This window comes from Macrobrachium rosenbergii, chromosome 7, assembly GCF_040412425.1.
Source record: "Macrobrachium rosenbergii isolate ZJJX-2024 chromosome 7, ASM4041242v1, whole genome shotgun sequence".
Taxonomy (NCBI): Eukaryota; Metazoa; Arthropoda; class Malacostraca; order Decapoda; family Palaemonidae; genus Macrobrachium; species Macrobrachium rosenbergii.
The window spans coordinates 11710001-11732730 of NC_089747.1; the positions used below are offsets into that span (position 1 = coordinate 11710001).

At 33.9% G+C, this 22730-nt stretch overlaps 2 protein-coding genes across 2 annotated transcripts in view; one reads left to right on the forward strand and one right to left on the reverse strand.

Annotated features, from left to right (window-relative positions):
* The window catches only part of LOC136840129 (hexosaminidase D), a 586535-nt gene that overhangs the window by 50855 nt on the left and 512950 nt on the right, over positions 1-22730 (forward strand). The window contains exon 2 of the mRNA XM_067106532.1: positions 18753-18989. The gene's annotated coding sequence lies outside the window, so the exon portion shown is untranslated. The remainder of the gene's footprint in view (positions 1-18752; positions 18990-22730) is intronic.
* LOC136839960 (mitochondrial fission regulator 1-like) lies at positions 1393-22030 on the reverse strand. The gene is made up of 3 exons (XM_067106233.1): positions 22021-22030; positions 20985-21349; positions 1393-1716 (listed from the first exon to the last, which is right to left on the reverse strand). The coding sequence occupies exons 1-3, from the start codon at positions 22028-22030 to the stop codon at positions 1393-1395; spliced, it is 699 nt and encodes a 232-aa protein (XP_066962334.1).

Consider the following 22730-nt stretch of genomic DNA (forward strand, 5'->3'; position numbering starts at 1 on the left):
AATTTTCCTTAGTATTCTTTCCATTCTCAGCGCTCTTTCCTTAGCAGATCCTGACTCTCTGGTTTCTGTTTGAATGTTCTCTTCGCTATTTATTAGTGTTTCACTCCTTGGATCTGGGGACGACTTCGTTTCCTTCTTGGGTTTGTTTTTCTTTTGAAACGGTCCTGGCTTTTTCTTTTTGTCGACCTTAGGTTTTCCAGACTTTCTTTCGTTTCCCATTCGGCTTATTTCTTTTTCTGGAACTTTTTCGCTCTCTTCTGGTGTATCGCTTTGCAGTGATGAATGTCCTCCCCACCACCAGTCTATAGTCTCGCTTGGTTCATAGTCAGAAGTTTCTGTTTCCTTCTCACTTGTGTCTTTTGCCTGCCATTCCACTGGTTGAGATTTGTTCTCTGTATCTCGACCGAAGCTTTCACTTGCTGTTCCATCGCCTTCCTTCCCTACCATGTTTCTTCTGCGAATCTTGCGTTTGGCCTCTCTCTGTGCTCTCCTCTCATTTCTTGCTCTCTCTGGCATTCCTTCTCTGTGGTCATTTGTGACTTTCTGTGTGCTTTCCACTGATTCCATACTTCTGGGACTCTCTCTGGTTTCCTTTTCCGTTTCATCCTGACGGTACAATGTCCTTTTAAGATCCTCTTCAGATTTATCTTCGTTCTTGAGCTTTTCGTTAATCTGAGGGATCTTTTCGTTCGTTTTATTTTCCTGTTCAGCTTCGTTTTCTCTCCCCAATTCAATATCAATGTCGTTTAATATACGTCTGAGCGAGTCCATCTTTGCCTTCAAGGTATTATCCGATTGTAAATCTGTGGTAGTAAGTTTTTCTTCCATGATGTCTCTTACTAATTTAAATTGTTCTTCCACTACACTCATTTCTTGTAGTATGAGTGCCCTTTTTCTTATTTTGAAATCCGCTTGCTTTATTCGCTTTCCTTTCAGTGCATTTCTGGTCTCCTTATTAGCTATGGCAATCCGCTTATACAGTTCTATCATCTCAATTTCTCGAGTATTTAAACCTTTTTCAGTACTTGAAGAGGTCCCACAAGTCGTGAAATCGGCGAATTCCTTTTCCTTGTCCTTGACAGTTCTTGCAAGACTTGCAACCTCCATGTTTCCATCGTCAGTCTGTGAATCTCGGTCGGTGCGTAACTTCAAGGGAACGGCTGGACTGATTGTTTCACCACGAACATTTCCGATTGCATTTTTGAAAGGGCATAAAGTTATATTCAGTGTCCCGCCATCGCCTTGGGACACTGCCATATTTATTTGTCCAGAACTATCTAGGTTAATCGTAATGCCTCCTACGGTATTCATATTGACAATAACCTCATTAAAAGGTCCAACAAACTTTATAGGGTTGTTCAACGTCATTGTTACTCTACTTGATAGCTGAACCTATGCCTGGTTTTGACATATGCCAGAGTTTGGAAGCTTCGTGCTGGAGTCCTTTCGGATTCCTTTCGAAGCTTCGTACTGGAGTCCTTTCGGATTCCTTTCGAAGCTTCGTGCTGGAGTTTTTTCGGAGCTTAGTGCTGGAGTCCTTTCGGAGCTTCGTGCTGGAGTCCTTTCTGATTCCTTTCGGAGCTTCGTGCTGGAGTCGTTCCGGAGCTTCGTGCTGCTGGAGTCCTTTCGGAGCTTCGTGCTGGAGTCCTTTCTGATTCCTTTCGGAGCTTCGTGCTGGAGTCGTTCCGGAGCTTCGTGCTGGAGTCCTTTCGGAACCTCGTGCCGGATTCCTTATGAAACCACGTTCATTTGAGTCCTTTTGACCTTATTTGCTGATGCATTTATATCTACACTTGCTCGTAAAGAATGACTGACGTTATACATTGATAATATACTTAAATAGAAAAGGAAATTGTATATTTAATCACAGATATATATATATATATATATATATATATATATATATATATATATATATATATATATATATATATATATATATATATATATATTATTTATTTAAAATCAAGGACGCCTATTAAGAACTGAAGCAATGGATATATTATGTATCTGAATAAGGATCAAAAATTTCACTCCTGTTTATGAGCTTAAAATAATTAACTTGGATTTGTTACTGCGTATTTATATATTTCACAATAAATGTGTTGAAAGCATTATATATACATATATCTATATATATATATATATATATATATATATATATATATATATATATATATGTATATATATTTATATGTGTGTGTGAGTGCTTGTGTATATACACACATACGCACACACACTATATATATATATATATATATATATATATATATATATATATATATATATATATATATTATATACACACACGCACATACACACACAATATATATACTGTATATATATAATATATATATATATATACTATAGGTAGATAGATAGATATTATATATATATATATATATATATATATATATATATATATATATATATGTATGTATATATATACTATATGTATGTATATATATATATATATATATATATATATATATATATATATATAATGTATATATACTATAGATAGACAGATAGATAGATAGATATTATATATATATATATACTGTATATGTTTATATATATATGTAAATATATATATATATATATATATATATATATATATATATATATATATATATATATATATATATATATATATATATATATATACACACACACAAACACACACCATATGAGGTAGACATCAAAACAGCCTACTTGTCAAGAGTGCAGACTGGACGATCTAGGCTAAGTTCCATTTTCACTTTGGGCCCAACAAACTCTCTGATGCTGTCAATTCCAAACACTGCTGGTCTTTCTAAAGAAAGCCCAAAGGCTGCAATGGTAACGTCCCTGGTCGGATAATACCTAGTACTAAACACGGCGAAACATTGAGTCACCTACACTGTTTCGCCGGCTTTAGTACTAGTCCCTGGGGGGTCAAATGTATTTCGCCGTGTTTAGTACTAGCTCCTGGGGGGATCCAATGTCCCCTAAGTGCATTTCGCTGTCTGCCTGAAATTTCAGTCATTTCACGAAATGACTGATTTCACAGTTTGACTGTAACATATATACCTGGTCATTTTGCTCCTTAGTGTTTGAAAGGCTGTTTCTAGTTCATCCTTCCATTCATAATTAACATCCTTCTTGGTTAGTTCTGTCAAAGGTTTGGCTATAGTAGCAAAACCCTTTATAAAAGGTCTATAATAACCTACCATACCTAGGAACCTTCTTAGTGCTTTCAAATTAGTGGGAGCTGGGTAATCAATTATTGTCCATTTTTTACCTGCGTGCGTGCGCAGTCCATCTTCACTAATTACATGACCCAAGCACTCTAAGGATTTCATCTGGAATTGACATTTCTTTAATTTTATTTTTAGTCCTGCAATTCCTGATCTCTCTAGGACCATTTCTAAAGTTCTGAGGTGAATTTCTAAGTCTTTGCTAAAAATGATTATATCGTCCAAGTATACTGCAACATTTTCTATATCTCCTAGAATTTGTAACATTACTCTGACAAATGTTAATGGGGCTGATGTGAGTCCAAATGGCATTACTTCAAACTGGAAATGTTCTTTATGTGTGCTGAAGGCTATGAATTGTTTCGATCCTTCATCTAGAGGTACTTACAATATCCACTAACAAATCTAAGGGTGAAAATATTTTGGCCCCTCCAATTGAGCCTAACATATCTTGAATTACTGGCATCGGCATTCTATCTGGAACTGTGTTGGAATTTAACTTCCTTTAATCTATTACAAGTCTCCAACTACTACCCTTCTTTGGAACAAGTAACGATGGGGAATTTATATGGAGATTTAGAAGGAATTACAACTCCATCTCTTTTCATTTCCTCTATCAAATTGTCAGCTATGGGTCTCTGGCTTATTGGTAATCTGTAATTAGGAATAAAAAATGGCTTGGCCTCATCATCTAACAAAATTCTATGTTGTAGAACATTTGTTCTTCCTAGTTTATCTCCTTCTATAGCTATTACATTAACATCCCAATAACAATCAAACATATCTTGATTGACTGTCCCAGATGGCATCATGAAAGAAATACTTATTTATTTAAAAAAAAAAACCAAAGGATATTCTGGCAGAAGGTAATAACTTTTCAATTACTAATATCATTCTCTTCTTAAACAAAATTAAATTGACAAATAAAATATGATCGTCCCCCTTTTTTTCCCTCCCTTTCTTTTTCTTTTTTTTCTTTCCCTCTTGATTTTTTATTTGATTTTAATTTCCCCCCTTTTTTATTATTTATTTATTTATTTAATTACTTAATTTTTTATGTACTCTTCCCCACTTCTTTTTCCAGCCCGAGAAGAGCCGTAAAAGAGTTCAGAGGTCTGGTTAAACAAATCATTTATAAGTAACTCTTTATTTCTCTAAGACCTGAATGAACTTGTGTCTATTTTCTGGCCAATTTGTTTTATTTACTTCTTGATTTATTTGAGAGTTTTGGCCATTTATAGAGAAAAATGCTTTTTCTTCTACTGTTAGTCAAGGATTGTTAATAGGAATCCCTATGCAAAAGACGATGCCTGCGTATAGTGTCAGTCTGTTATCTGAATAGTTTTGGACATAAACTTCGCACTTATCACCATTCGTGTAGTCGAGGGAATGATCCATTCTGACAAAATCTGGCAATTCTTCATTCAGTAATAGAATATCCTTATCCTTTACATCCTCTTTTGATCTCAAATATATTTTTGTTAAACATTTTGGATACGAAGTTACTGCTCTCTTGAGTATAAATTGTACTTTATTGTCATCAGCTGTGCTAACACAACATATTTCTTCTTCTTCTATGTCTGAAAAATAGCAGAGTTCTGCATCCCCAGTGGCTTCTTCTGTTACTTCTATATACTATTTATATCTCATTTATTTATTTGATCTAAGAGCAATACTTCATTTAGTATTTTCCCTTCACTTTCACAACTCATTACTACATTGCTATAGTTTTAGGTATAGGTATAGGCGCCTTGATTTTCGTTAGATTCAGTGTTTTGGTCATCACAATTATTTAAATCTGAGTAATTATTTATATCTGAGTATATATCTGCATGTGCACATCTCAACAATTCGGTAATCTGTAATTGTGGGAATTCCTCTTTTTTATCTGTTTCTATTTTATCTTGCTTGTTCTGGTTACTTATCTGCTTTTCCTGTATGTCTGTCTCGCTTGTCGAAACTGTCTCAGACAAATTGATCAGATTTGGGTGAAACTTTTCTTCGTCAAGCGTAAAACATACGCTCCTCTGGTTATCCTGTTTCAGGCTAATCTTTCCCTCACTACTATATTCACGCTATTCCTAACTAATATTCTCCTAGCTATCATTAAAATACTTTACATACATACATACATACACACACACACACACACACACATATATATATATATATATATATATATATATATATATATATATATATATATATATATATATATATATATATATATATAGTATACTAATAACCGCAAAAAGATATGCACGATTTGTTTGTCAGCTGACGCCACAGTCAGCAGATATATATATATATATATATATATATATATATATATATATATATATATATATATATATATATATATCCCTTTCCTGTATTCACTCATCATTTTCTCGATTTTAGTGGAAAAAAGGGGGTCGAGTCAAATTTGATTAATTCGTTAAACCGCAAAATCCATCTTTTAGGGAATCTGCAAAGTCAAGTCAACTTGCAGCTTGTAATCACTCTGTAAAAAAAAAAAAAAAAGAATTAGAGTCAGTTAAATTATTAAAGAATATGAGTCAAACAACCTTTTAATTGAGCTGTCCTACCTAACATAGTCTTTATTTTTTTAGCTAATATGGTAAATATCCGTAGCCAATATAATTGAAGCCCCCTTTTGACTTATTATAGGTCGATTTCATTAGATCTGTAACCTGTGGTAAGTGAAGAGCAGAGCGAGCTTCTTCAATTCACGATGAACCTCAGTGGTATTAATTGCGGATATTAACTGTCAGCTAAAAAAAAAAATAGAATATACATAATATTACCCTTAATACTCGTCGCCTCCTAGTCGATGGCGCCCCCTCCTTATAGAGCTCTCTTCTCTAGAAGGAACCAAGATTGGAGAAATAGTTCAGTTTTGAGTTCTGCTACTGTAAGAAATATAATAAGGCTAATTGGTACCTCTGCCGAAGTGGTGGCAGTCTTATCGTCAAAGTTATTTAAATTCTGGAAACTGAAGGTATTTAGTTTTAAGATAAAAACCTGAAGGGTTTGGAAGGCCAGTGACCGCAAGCAATTGTTGACTTGAGTTCACGAAAGTACAGTGTTAATGATGATTTTTGAATGCCTTGAAAACTTTTACTCTTTTTATTATTATTATTATTATTATTATTATTATTATTATTATTATTATTATTATTTTAGGGAAAAAATCACAGTTACAACTTTTAAAATTGAAATTATACAGAGAGCTTTCGAGAATGTGTATAATTTTCTTTTAAAATATATTTGCACAGTTACACAACTGTGGATTTATTTCACATTTAAGACTCATGCCACCATTGTTATTATTATTATTATTATTATTATTACTACTACTACTACTACTACTACTACTACTACTACTACTACTACTACCACTGCTGTTGCTGCTGCTGCTGCTGCTGCTGCTACTACTACTAACTGCTACTACTACTACTAATAATATTATTATTATTATTATTACTGCAGTTGTTTTAATTGCTCATTCCGAGCCGCATCCCAATATCTACACGAGAAAGCTAAACATTTTGCAAAACACACACATCAGAGGCAACCCTAAAGCTTTTCCCCTCTTCTGAAACCCCTCACCCAAAAAATCCACAAGAAATCATACTTGTTAACAGCGAAATGAACGTGCGAAAATGGATAGGAAATGGAGTTCCCTCGTACGAAAGAAGAAGAAGAAGAGGGAGAAGAAAGTCCGGGAATTTTCTCCCTCTTACAAATGGGAGGGAAAAGTTTAATCGACATGATTGACTCTTCAAGTCATTATTTCTGTGACGTGACTGAAGAAGAGGAAGATCTAGGCTCGGGGATGCTACTCTTAGGAGGAGGATGAGGAAAAAGAAGAAAAGGAGGAATAGGGGAGGAGGAGGGGAAGAGGAAGAGGAGGTGAAGGAGGAGAGGGAGAAGAAGAAGAGGAGGAGGAGAAATGGTTTGAAATGTAGTGGTTAATTTGATGATGTTAATTGCACGAGAAGGGAAATGAATCCAGGAAAAAGGGACCTTGAAGGTCTGGATTTTTTCTCCTTTCCTGGAAGAGCACCGATAACCGAGAGTGAAAAAGCAATCTGGAACCATCAGCCTCTCAGATCGTCAGATGATCCGGATTGTTCTTCATCTCTTGAGCGGTAACGAGGAGGGGAAGGCACGCGATGCCAGGTTATCGGAACGCTTAAAATATTTCGGTTCAACCTAATTTTCGAGGATAGAGAGCCGAGTTCGCTGTATAGTGACGTAATCAGCCACGAGGCCTGATTAGCTCCACCGTGAGTGGAGGGGAGAAGTTTTTATGGCTTTACTTCCTTTTATATGGAGTTTACTAAAGCCTTTGTCACGGGGGCAGATTGAAGAAGAGGGAAAATTCTCCTTCTGGAGTTTACGAAATTAACGTGAATTGTCGAAGGGGAAATGGAAAGGCGGACTCAATAAACTTCCTTTTGATTTACTTTTGCCTCTCGTGAGTCAATATTCATTGAGGAAATATGGGGAAGTCTTTCGTTGAATAATATGTAAATTGAACAGGAATAGTTTTAATAGTTTAAATGGCGAAACAAGACCAACAGAGCAAGCTGAATTCGGAGCTTTGCATATATCGTTCAGCATGCAAGAGTTGGCTTCAAGTTTAGTTCCCAGTGTCAGAGAACTTGACTGCTAATTAATACCAGACTTTGAGTGAAAATTGCTTGACTCCGTTTTGTTGTATTTGATGTTACTTCGTGTTAAAATGTGATACAGCATCACCAGCAAGTGTAAACACACACACACACCCGTTTATAAATGTGTGCGTATAGAAGCTGCTGGCCACTTTTACCAGTTATGTGCGTATGTAATTGTAATAACTCATGCCCTTTAACTTCTCGAATTCCTCATTTTTCATATACGCTTGTCACTACACACACACATATGTGTATATATATATATATATATATATATATATATATATATATAATATATATATAAAAGATTATAATCACTTTTGTACGTGATTCATTTATCACACATTACCACAGGTGAAAAATGAGAGACGTGCTTGGAAATAAAGTCGAAACCGGTCAGAACCTCTTATTTTTTCACCTGTGGTAATGTGTGACATATACGTATATAGCCTATATATATATATATATATATATATATATATATATATATATATATATATATATATATATATATATACAAACACACATACGTATATACATACACACACAAATATATATATGTATGTGTGTGTGTAACAAAAATAAAATTAAACCATAGAACAGGTTATGGGAAAAGGAAATAATTCTCTCCTCTTGCTTCATTTCCTTAGCAACAAGAAGGACATTAGACGTTAAAATAAAAAGTGAGTCGGGGGAGGCCGAACTGCTCACAAAATCTAAATAAAAATGTCTGGCACGTGATCAAAAGGTCCTGTCAGAAGGAGAGAAAAATCTCTCTTTACACGATTTTCTATTTTTTATTTTCTTTCCTGGTCATGAATATTGGATCAAGCAAAATATTTCATCCCTAAAGTGCTTCATTGGAAAGGGGGGCGACGGCCCCTCCTGGCGTTTCAATGTTTTCTTTGGCAGTTTTAAATGTTTGTCTGTGGGAGTTTTTATTTATTGTTTCTGTGGACTAAATTTAGTTGTGTTTTATTAAGTTTTCATTTATCTAGTTATTTTACTTGTTTTTTTTACATTTTTCTTTAATGGTATGAATAAAGTTCGCATCCTATATTTACCAGAGATGCATTATTTATGAATAATGAAGACATCTGTGCTATTTATCCCTTTTTAATCAGCAGTTGGGAAATCTGTAGCGAATGTGCCATGTTTTTCTTAACGTGCTCTCTCTCTCTCTCTCTCTCTCTCTCTCTCTCTCTCTCTCTCTCTCTCTCTCTCTCTCTCTCTCTCTGAAAAGTAAGACATTTTGAAGAGTTGTTGAAGTCGGACTATTGAAGAGAGATAGAACTGATTGATGCAAAAGTTGAAGAATTTAGTATAAATGAAATAATAATGAAGATGGCCGTTCAGAAAGTAAGGAGAGTTTTACGTTCATCCTATTAGATAATTTACGAGAGAGAGAGAGAGAGAAATTGAATTTAATATAGAATTTAGGCCAGTGGCCAAGCACTGGGACCAATGAGGTCATTCAGAGCTGAAACGGAAACTTAAAGTAAAAGGTTTGAAAGGTGTAATAGGAGGGAAACCTCGCAGTTGCACTATGAATCAATTGTCAGGAGAGGGTGGAAGTAAGAAGAAGAAAGAGAATATGAAAGGAGGTACAGTAAAAGGAACGAAAATTGTTGCAGCTAGGGACCGGAGGGACGCTGCAAAGAATCTTAAGTAATGCCTACAGCGCACCGCGTGAGGTGCACTGGCGGCACTACCCCCCCTACGGGGATGAGAGAGAGAGAGAGAGAGATTATTTGCCTACCTGCCTTACCCACTGGAACCTTTCTGGCATTGGCAATGAGCCCGGGCTTATAATGATTCCCCGGAGATTGGATGGACGCGCTCGTGAGAGAGAGAGAGAGAGAGAGAGAGAGAGAGCCTTCCTTACCTTCGAAACCGACCGCCGGATATCAGGGCGCTATCTCATCTTTCCTCTAATGGAGCCATCACATCATTTGGCCCTTTTTAATTTCCACTAATTATGGTAATTTAGCCACCTTTCTTTCAATTGTGCTTTTTCTGCGCCTTTGTGTTGTCTTTAATTTATATCGGTCTTCTTTTATATTAGTAAATGTGCCTCGCTGTCGAACTTCTCAGTTCCAGAGGTCCTTTCTTCCTCCCACCTTTGGACTGTGGAACAGCCTCCCTTCAGAGGATGTTGTGCAATTGGAACTTCAGAAGTTCAAGCGAAGGTGCAGTGCATTGCTGCCATAATATTAGTCTCCTTGCATTTTAATACATTTTTATCTGTTTGTTAATTTATTAATTTATTGTTTCTTTTAATGAGTGATCTCTTTCTTTGTATTTCCCTTACCTCCTCTTACTTCATCTTAATGAACCCTTAATATTCTTTGAAGCTTGAATTTCAAGTCAGTGGCCTGTGGGCTTGTTCCATATGAATAGGGTTCATCTTCTGAGTATAATAATAATAATAATAATAATAATAATAATAATAATAATAATAATAATAATAATAATAATAATGATATCGATGTGGTTTGGTGTTGTGACATAAGGTAGTTTACTCTGTAGTGGCTTTTATAAGTCTCCATTTTTACTGTTTTTTTTTTTTTTTTTTTTTTAATGATCGAGACTTAATAATTAGTATTTTATAAGTGTTGTCTATCAGCTGATCGATGAGGTCGGTACTAGCGACTCATTCATAAGGAATTTTATAAATTTTCCTTGTTCTAGAGGTTGTGTTGTTTTTCGAGCCTTAATCATTAATATCTTATAATTACTGATTATCAGTTGATTGATACGATCGATGCTGAAGACACATCCATATGGAACTATTTTCCGGTTTTACTTTAATTATATAATATTCATATATGTCATTGCCTTTTGACACCTGTAACTCCACTAGCGGTGCACTGTAGGCATTACTTAAGGTTCTTCGCAGCGTGCCTCGGCCCCTAGTTGCAACCCCTTTCCTTCCTTTTACTGTACCTCCTTTCATATTCTCTTTCTTCATCTTACTTTTCCGCCCTCTCCTAATAATTGATTCATTGTGCAGCAGCGAGGTTTCTCTCCTGTTACACCTTTCAAACCTTTTACTGTCAATTTCCATTTCATCGCTGAATGACCTCATAGGTCCCAGTGCTTGGCCTTTGGCCTAAATTCTATATTCAGCTTAACTCATGAACGGAGTAGATGCAAACGTAATGTTGACGGGGTCTTGTCAAGAGAATTTGCTGTAAATAGTGGGGTGTTACAAGGGAATGTCATGGCACCCTTACAGTTTGCCCTTGCTCATTATATTTTAGGATGAAAATAGTGGCAGGAGATGGAAGAGAATGTTTAGATTGGAGTAATGATAATTACTTGACAGACTACAGTATGCTGATAACTGTTGTTTTAATCAGCGAAACACTACAGGAATTACAAAGGCGGTTTAATAGGATGCATTGACTACGTACGAGATGGGGTTTAAAAAGGAAAAACAAAATACATAATGAGGACAAAGTGTACACAAGGGAGGAAATAACACTAGTTGGATAAAGGAATAATGAGGTCTTTAATACGATATTTAGGAATAATGATATTTAATACAAACTATTGCATATATATATATATTTATATATATATATATATATATATATATATATATATATATATATAATTATATATATATATATATATATATATATATATATATATATATATATATATATATATATATATATATATATATATATATATATATATATATATATATATATATATATATATATATATATATATATATATACATTCATATATATATAAATGTAAGAACTGTACGTGTGGATAGATATATTTCCCAACACGTCAAGTCGTGTTTCAGCTACACGTGTGGCCCTTTGCTCTGCGCGTATGTGCAATAAGTTCACAAGCGTGTGTAGTCTCTCCCCATCCTTACAACATTTGTAATACCAGCACGATATCGCACTAATAAAAGGGACATGGTAAGTTCAAGACCAGCAATATCTGCGATTCCGGGTAAAATGAGCCGGAATAAGTGACATCTGCGCCACTCTCACAGATAAAGATTCGACATGGGCCAAATATTCCAGCTTAACCAGAAGGGAAGTGCAGCTTTACTGTATACTGTATTTGAATTAATATTTTCCTCGGTTTTGGGAGAGGTGAAATCCCAGCAACATGCTCCGCTTTCCATGGAAATACGAAAGATAGAATAAAAACAGGTTGTAGTTAGGGGGCATCAGAAATCTAAGGCTAAAAGAATACACAGATTGTAATTCAAAAACCCCACGAAATAGCATAGGTTGTGGTGATTGGAGATTGAAAACAGGTTGTGATTAGTGGCATCAGAAATGTAAGGCTAAAAAAATACACAGACTGTAGTTCAAAGCTCCCATGAAATAGCATAGACTGTGTTGATTGAAGAATGAAAACAGGTTGTGATTAGCGGGCATAAAAAAATCTAAGGCTGAACAAAGGTTGTAGTTCAAAGATCCCACGAAATAGCATAGTTTGTGTTGGTCGGAGAATAAAAACAGGTTGCGATTATCTTATAAACGACAGGGATGAACGAAGACAGGTTGTGATTAGCAAGCTTCAGAAATCTACAAATAAACAACGGCAGAGATTGTAATTCAAAGACCCGCTAAATAGCATAGATTGTTTTGATTAGTGAATAAAACAGCTTGTGATTAGCAAGCCTAAAAAATCCAGGGGCAAAAACGACACAGATTATGATTCAGTGGTCCCACGAAATAGCATAGATTGTGTTGATAGGAGAACAACAACAGGTTTTGATTAGCGTCTCAGAAATCCAAGGATAAAAACGACACAGGTTGTAGTTCAAAGACCAAACAGCATAGATTTTGTTGATCGCAGAACAAAAGGAGGCTGTGATTAGCAAGCCTCAGAAATCCACAGATTCTAAACGACAGAAATTATAACTCAAAGACCCCATGAAATAGCATGGATTGTTTTGAGTTGAGAATAAAAACAGGTTGTGATTAGTAAGCTTGAGAAATCCAAAGATAAAAATCGACACAGATTGTAGTTGAAAGACCCCATGAAATAGGATAGATTGTGCAGATTGGAGACCAAAAACAGGTTGTGATTAGTAAGCTTCAGAAATCCCGAGATAAAAAACGACAGAGGTTGTAATTCAGTGACCCCAAGAAATAGCGTAGATTGTATTGATTGACTACTGTAAATGAAGGAGGTGCTTGAGATAACAGTGATAAGGCTTTTATCCGGACACCTCTGCAGAGCTGATGCTTGGTAGAGATTATTATCGAACTTGAGGTGAAGAACAAGGACAGAACAACGTCGAAAACGGGGTTCGGAAATTTAGAGGGTTATCAATATAGATGTCTGTGCTTGAGGTCTGTTCCTTGGTGGTGTGTTTACACATTCAGATCCTTGTTTTTGAAAGGCCCTGAAGAACTTAAAGTAGAAAATGATGGGTTTGGACATCCCAAGCTGTCCAAACCCATCATATATATATATATATATATATATATATATATATATATATATATATATATATATATATATATATATATATTTATATATATATATATATATATATGTGTGTATATATTTATACATATATTTATATTTATATACATATATATGTATATATATATATATATATATATATATATATAATGTCTGTGTGTGTATATATATATATAATTATGTAAATATGTGTGTATATGTATGTATATATATACATATATATATTAATGTCTGTGTGTGTATGTACATGTGTATATATATGTATACATATATCAATAATCATTGAGAGGAAACTATGACGGGTAACTTTAAATAGAAAAATGAAAAACGTCAGAATCTGTCACAAAAGAGAACACGTCAATAGTTTTGTCGTCGCGTATGATGAAAGGCAACATTCCAATTTAAAAAAAAAAATAAAAAATCCCAGGAGACAAAAGGAGAAGAGCAGAGATCTTCGAGCCTTCATACGCAGACGAAAGAGATGATGAGAATTGCTTCCTCTCTCTCTCTCTCTCTCTCTCTCTCTCTCTCTCTCACATTCGCATAAATACATAATGTTATGTGTTCCAAAGTTTATATATAAAGTACTGTATATAGATATATAAATATTATAAACATGTATTTATATATATATATATATATATATATATACATGCATACATAGATACATACATACATACATACATGCACGAACAAAACAGTTATAAATATTGAAGGACTAAATTTATTAGTAGACACAGACGTAAAACACACACATATATATGTGTATGTATATTGTGTGTATATATATATTATATTTATATGTATATATACATACGTATACATACACACACATATATATATATACACATACATACACAAAGGAGACACTTATGAATACTACGAATACTACTTAGGCTAAATTAAGTAGAACAGTTACATACATAAAAAAAGGGATAATGCTACAAGTTACACATCAGCGCCTTAGCAAATGATGCATAATCCGGTTGTGCGTAATGGCGGCTTATGCTAAGTCCTGGCATAAGAATCCAATGCGTAGAATCCAATCCTTTGGATGCGGCCGTAATCCGTACCACCAGATCCATTACGCTATCCGCTCTCGTCATCCGTCATGACGTACGTTTGTGTGTGTATTTAATCACGCAGTCATTTTAGTTCGTTTCATTATTATTACGCTTATCTGTCTGTTTCGTTTTGTTGTTTATTTCACAGTTCTTATATTCGTTACATTCATTAAAAAAACAAGTGTTTTCTCACAATACCCGTGGGAGATATTCTTAGTTGGAATCTACTGCCGAATATATATTTATATGTATCCCATCGCTTGGCCTTTGGCCTAAATTCTATATTTTATATTCTATATTTATGTATTTTCTTTCAGTTTTAAAGTTCTTGCGTATGTCACTTTTATGTCACATTGTTTATCAAAAGGATTTTTGTTATATTCATTGTAGGTCGTAGAACTTTTGTTATACATTTTTAAAAATATTTTTACAGAAAGGTTAGGATATACTTTACATTCATTCCAAAATAACAGTATTTTCTCAGTATACCCGTGGGAGATATCATTGGAATATACTGAAAAGTATATTTTTATGTATTTTCTTTCAGTTTTAGAGCTCTTGCTTTTTTATTACGTTTTTTATGAAAATAATTTTTTTATCTTTATTTTTATAGTGCATTTCTTTTTTATATTTATTACTTACTTACAGGGAAGAGATTAGATAATATCATTGCCAATCAACGTACATAGACGATTTGCAATTACTTCCATTTTGTTTTTGTTTTTTTAAATTTCCGTAATTCAAGGCTGTACTGCTTGTATTGCTGATAACCTTTTGTTATTGAACCCAGTAAATGCGACGTCGACATCGCAACACCGTCAATTGATCAGTCGTGGTGATAACGCTATGACTGATAACACACTCCACCGCAAAGTTGTTTTCATTATCAGTATTCTCAGAGTTCTGTGATTATTCGCTTTAAGTTTCCTGTAAAAGAAAAACTATTGAGATGGCACTGTTTGTCCGTTAGCTCTTTTTCTGCCCGACCTCAGATCTTAAAAACTACTGAGGCTTGAGGGCTGCAAATTGGTATATTGATCATCCAACCTCCAGTCATCAGACATAACAAATTGCAGCCCTCTAGCCTCAGTAGTTTTTATTTTAAGGTAAAGTTAGCCATGATCGTGCGTCTGGCAACGCTATAGGACAGGCCCCACCGGGCCTTGGCTGAAAGTTTCATGGGCTGCGGCTCATACAGCATTATAAGCTGTACGGAAAACTCGATTGCGACGAAGAAACTTCCGCGCATTATTTACCTTGTTTAAATCTTTAAGTCTCTCGTCCTTCATCACTCAGTCTCTCGTGAAGATCAGAGTATTATTAGGGTTCAGGAAAATAGAGTGAGAATAAAAAAATATAGAACAGCTTTTAACGTGCTTACAAAATTATGATGTATGATTTTATATAAACTATAAGTAAAGATCTTTTGAAATGTCCTTTATGCGTAAAATCTGTTCTTATGAATTAGTATATATATATAAATAAATATATATATATATATATATATATATATATATATATATATATATATATATATATATATATATATATATATATAGATATACATAGATATGTGTGTATGGATATGTATATAAATTATATACATATACATATATATATATATATATATATATATATATATATATATATATATATATATATATATATATAATTAAAGGTAATGACATGAAGAAAGAGAAACGTGATTCGGTTATTACATATGCAGTATATACTACATGTATACACACGCACACACACACGTATATTTATGTGTGTTTGTGCTTGTGTGTATATATGTATATATATTTATAAGTGAATCACGTTTCTCTTTCCTTCGTGGCATTGCCTTTATGTATATATATGTATATATACATATCCATACACAAATATCTATCTATCTGTCTGTCTATCTATCTATTTGTCTATCTATTTATATATCTATCTATCTATATATATATACTGTATATGATATATATATATATATATATATATATATATATATATATATATATATATATATATATATATATATATATTATATATATATATATATATATATATATATGATATTACTTCACTAATTTTACACATGACATTTTTATACTCTCAGGTATAAAACTACATATAACGTATTTATACCATTAATATCTAATTCACCTTGTTATGGGAACATCTTATGCCCAAGAGGAATTATGTAATGTTATGTGATGTATTCCAAAGGTACAGTGAATCTGATATTTATGTGTCATTTCTCTCTCTCTCTCTCTCTCTCTCTCTCTCTCATAATATATATATATATATATATATATATATATATATATATATATATTTATAAATTTCTGACTCACGTCGTCAGATCGAACCTCGGTCTTGTAAATGAAAGGCCAGGGCGCTACCATTTGACCCACACGGGTCATCGGTAGCGCCCAGGCCTTTTATCTGAGAGACCGGAGTTCGATCTCGATGCGAGGCAGAAATTAATTTCTGTGAAGCACGTGGTCACGCGTTGATCAGTTCCTTATATGTTCCTATATACATATACATATATATATACATATATTATATATATATATTATATATATTTATTTATATATATTTATATATATATATATATATATATATATATATATATATATATATATATATATATATATATATATATATATATATATATATATATATATATATATATATATATATATATATATATATATATATATATATATATATATAGATAGATAGATTCATATAAAAATATACGAAATAAAGCAAGACAGACGGAAAGATAAAAAAAGAACTGCCAACCTATTAGACAGATCTAAATATACCACACACATTAAACATTCAGTGATGGAGACCACGACGCTACCTGCGTAGTGGTGGTGTCGGTGGTGACCTTTAGTGACCCGTGCTTTGGCCATATGACCTTAAACCGGCGTAAAGCCGAGCATGGTATAAATTTTTCTTTGCGCCGTGTTGCTACACAAAGATTATCCCGGTTCCCCAAGAGAGAGATAAAGAAAATTTGGAAGTAATTTTTTTTTTTACAGCCAGTTGAAAATGTATCCCAAAATATTTAGCAATTTAATTTGAAAAGTAGATAAATATTAAGTGTTAGATAAAAAAGTAGAAAAATATTAACTGTTAAATTAAAGAACCACGATTAATTGTAAGATAAAGACAACAGATTTTAAATGTATCCCAAAAGATTTAGCAGTTTAATTTTAAAAAAGATAAATATTAAATGTTAAATAAAAAAGTAGAAAAATATCAACTGTTAGATTAAAAGAACCACGATTAATTGTAAGATAAAGATAACAGATTTTTACTGTAAATAAGAATATTCGTATGCAGTATTAACAGTTAAGTATGCATGCATGTTTAGATATTTGATAAAGATCGGAGTATATTATTGCCATGTATTATGGCTTCTGATGTTTTCGAGTAAACCCCTTACAAAATTTAACTTTTTTTTTTTTTAACTAAGGTTCAATGAATTTTTTTTTCTACCTAAGGTTCAATGACAATCTCGGTAAATATTATAAACAGTACACGGCCTCTGTAACTGTTCTTGTCCCAGAAGTCACTATGCACAAAGAGATACACAAAAAGTTGTATAATTGAACAGGCTTATTTTTACCCCATTGTTCAGGCATCGCGTTTTAATTGTCTTTCAGTCGTTGTTGATTTCTCCTGGCTAAAATTATCTCGAAGGGATGCAAGGGTGTTATTTTAATCAGTCAACTTTTCCTTTCATCTTAAACTGAATTGGTAGGCTCGCTTCTTTAAAGAATGAGTAACGTTATTTTTTATGACAAAGAACCAAGTTAATTTTTTACTGAATTATTTGATGTTCTTGCAATTTCAGCATCAAATCTATATATATATGTGTGTGTGTGTATGTGTATGTAAATGTGTATATATATATATATATATATATATATATATATATATATATATATATATATATGTATATATATATATATATATATATATATATATATTTTATATATATATATATATATATATATATATATATATATATATATATATATATATATATATTTATATATATATATATATATATATATATATATATATATATATATATATATATATATATATTTATATATATATATATATATATATATATATATATATATATATATATATATATATATATATATATATATATATATATATATATATATATATATATATATATATGTATATATATATGTATAGCAGTAATTTTTACTAATCGACAAAAATCATGTTTTTCTTTGTTACAGGTACTTGAGATGTTTTTCAACCCAACTAACGAATATGAGATAGCCGAGTGTTAAATATTCCTTCATAAAGAGTAAGTAAATTCCTCCATCGAGCATTACTGCTCATGGTATGCGAGCAAGTCATGTCGCCTAACACGCCTCCTCTCCTCGCATCTCCTCTGCTTCTCTTCATATCAGAAACCCCAAGCAACGGCCAGCCACCGCGACATCGAACTCCCATCTCTGTGTCCCATCTTCGTGAGTACAGCTTTGAGTTGTGTTCTCATTGTCCAACCGTTGGTTGCGTTTCATTCACCAGGCTGCAATATCTCGCGTAGACCTTATAGGTGGCTTTGAGTTGAGATTCCCTGTTCTCTTTTGCGTTCTGGATGTCCCTCAACTGTCGTTACCAAAAGGGTCTCGTTTTTGTTCCCATCTGTCAGTGACAGTAATAATGATTGTGTTGCCGGCGTTGCTATATTTAGAGTGGGACGTGTTTGTAGATTAATATCAAGACAATTTAAACGACTTTCACAGCCACTGAGTATATGGATAAGGTAAAGTTTTTTTCCCATCTATAAGTGACAGTAATATGATACTGACATTGCCATAAATAGTGAAAAGTATGTATGTAGATTAACAAAAAGAATTCAAAAGATATTAAAGACAATTTTTTTAATCTGTGAGTGACAGTAATATGATACTGACATTGCTATAAATAGGGAAAAGTATGTATGTAGATTAACAAAAAGAATTCAAAAGATATTAAAGACAATTTTTTTTTAATCTATGAGTAACAGTAATATGATACTGACATTGCTATAAATAGTGAAAAGTATGTATGTAGATTAACAAAAAGAATTAAAAAGATATTAAAAACAAAATTTTTTAATCTATGAGTGACAGTAATATGATACTGACATTGCTATAAATAGTGAAAAGTATGCATGTAGATTAACAAAAAGAATTTAAAAAGATATTAGAGACAAAAAGTTTTTTTTTTTCCATCTGTCAGTGACAGTAATATGATACTGACATTGCTATAAATAGTGAAAAGTAAGTGGGTAGATTAATAAAAATTTAAAAGATATTAAAGACAACTAAAATACATAAAAATAAGGTAAAAAAAAATACAGATATGGTCTGTCACATTCATAGTTTTACCTGGAAGCATCTGAAATTACAGCAGCGTCATCTCACTTGAATTTCTCCTTTTTATATATATTATATATATAAAACCCTTAGAGCGACATTATGTTGGAAACGCCTTGATAAGAGCGACCCTTGAAAATAATTAGGACAGGTAAAAATATCCTGGTATCTCCGTTTATCTATTACATCTTCAATTATCTTTAAGAATCTTTTTATCCTCTTTCGTCTTAATATCTCCTCGCTTTTTAGTGCAGATATCATATCGTTCTCTTATTATTAATATTAAAGATAAGGACGGGATGTGGAAACCAAGCGCAAGTTTACATTTTTTTATCAAAGGAAATAGTTTGTAGTTTTTGGATAGTGTAATCAAGTCCCTTGGAGTTTTATAGTGATTTTGTCCTTGCAGTGTGTTTTATTTATGGGGGCTTATTACCCTTAGGCTTCATAAAAAAAAAATAATCTTTATTCACAATATGTACTAAAACTCGGTATGAACTTACGGAAGGTATAGTCTCTTTGTTAATATAAATCCAGATTACAGGTGCTGTCTAATGCTCGAGGATTTTTAATGCTTAACGCCCTCTCTCTCTCTCTCTCTCTCTCTCTCTCTCTCTCTCTCTCTCTCTCTCTCTCTCATATATAATCTTTACTTACAATACGAAATGTTTCAGTGTTATACAAAAACCCAGGTTACAGTTACTGTCTGAGGCTTGAGAATGTGTAACAACGCCCTCTCTCTCTCTCTCTCTCTCTCTCTCTCTCTCTCTCTCTCTCTCTCTCTCTCTCTCTCTCTCATATCTTTACTTACAATATGGAATGTTTCAGTGTTATACAAAACCCCAGATTACAGTTACTGTCTGAGGCTTGAGAATGTGTAGCGCCCTCTCTCTCTCTCTCTCTCTCTCTCTCTCTCTCTCTCTCTCTCTCTCTCTCTCTCTCTCTCCAGGTTAGTTTCCGTCTTCCTGTACGCTTTTCTATGCCCCTTCCCCTCACTTTCTCTCCTCACTTAATGGGCTTTTCACAAGACTGGCAACACAAAACTGTTATTGTTTCGTGAGAAACCCAGACCGTAAATCTCGCTTTTTATCATCTACTTACCGCTGGCCGCCGCTTCTTAAATAGGAGCCTCTGGAAATGTCCTAGCAACGTTTTGGGAGGAGGAGGAGGAGGAGGAGGAGGAGGATAGTGAGTCAGACTGCTAGGAGATTTAGGTCTGTGGAAGGGAGAGGCTGGGGACTTCGAAGTGGGAAAGGAAGAAAGGAGGTAGGGGAATTCTACCTTTTCTTTAAGGTGTGGGGAGGCTTCTGCCGAAGGGAAAGACTGGAGACTTCGAGGGTGGGAAAGGAAGGAGGTAGGGACGTGTGGGGAGGCTTCTGTCGAAGGGAAAGATTGGAGACTTCGAGGGTGGGAAAGGAAGGAGGTAGGGACGTCCACCACCTTTTCCTTAAGGACTGGGGAGGTGTCTGTGGAAGGGAAAGGTTGGAAACTTCGAAGCGGGAAAGGAAGGAAGGAGGTAGGGGAATTAAGGGTTGGGGAGGCTTCTAGAATGAGATAGAACACTCCGAAGATGCAAGAGAATTCGAGACGTTTGTCTAAGGAAGCCCTAGAGTAGTTTAAAGGGAAAAAAAAAAGAAGTGAGAAACTTCGAAGATAATGAAAATACTAGAGATTTTAGGCAGTGTGTTTTGAAGGGGAAGGAAGAGGAGGGGCACTTTGAGGTCCTAGCTAAGATGGAGGAGTCTCTCTCTCTCTCTCTGTATGGAGAGAAGCGAGGAAAAGAGAAGGTAGGAGGCTCGGTGGAAGAAGACTCTTTGAGAGTTAAGGGTAAAATGGAGGACCAGACGGAAGCACCATAGGCTCTTTCGGGGGCCGACTAGAATGGGAGTCAGGAGGCGTACAAAGAATATGCTTTACTTCCTACGAAAGGAAAGAAAAAGGTCAAGGGTCATCTTCAGCAACTATAATGCCGAGGAATTCCGTAACGCCGGGAGCCCGAGCTTCGTTTTAATTTCATGGGGAATTTTACCTGTGATCTTTCTCTGTGATTTATTTCGACGCGTTGGTTATCCCCAGGAATTGACTGAATAACGGACGTGTGTGCTTTATGTAAACGCGCCAAGTAAAGGCGACGGGCCTGCAAACATGCCGGCGCTGGCAAGCGTAAATAAAGGAGATAGGTATGCAAACACCTCCGTGCCCGCGGGCTCTCAGAAACCTGGTAGACTTCTGTGTTACGTGTCAGTCATCAACCAGAGTGGTTTCGTTGATATAACAATGTAGGTCTGTGTTTACCCTTCGTCTAAGGGAGCTGTGGTTGATATTAATCGTCGTATCCTGGTTGTAAAGATGCTCAGTACACTTCTCTTACTTTATGTTATTTTTATATTATTTTTATATAATTTTGGGATGTTTGATTTTCTGAATTGAACTCGCTAGTGTCTCTTGGCAAACTGATCTTGCGTGTTCATTGAAGCTGTGATTTCAATAGCGGTTGGGTTTTTGCATACACTTACAAATTCTGCATTAATCTAATGCTTAATAATCTTCAAAAAACAAATTCTGCATTAATCTAATGCTTAATAATCTTCAAAAAACAAATTCTGCGTTAATCTAATGCTTAATAATGTTCAAAAAAGCCCGTTGCTCTTAGATCATTCACCTTCAGATCATGACGTCACGTCGTAGTCGGAGGCCTCCACCTGAATATTGGCATCCTTTACTTTTTTACCTGTCAAAAAAAAAAAAATCAAATAAAACAAAACTCTTTTGACGGTTCATTGCTCTGGACAGACATTTAGATCTCTGAAAAGAATACAAAAATGTATGTGATGTCATTTTCCTCTT

Excerpts from the sequence above, each read along its gene's own strand:
- LOC136839960 (XM_067106233.1), bottom strand. Across the intron at positions 1,717-20,984 it reads TTAAGAAGCGGCGGCCAGCG|GTTCCGAAAGGACTCCAGCA; the intron begins GTAAGTAGATGA and ends ATCCGGCACGAG.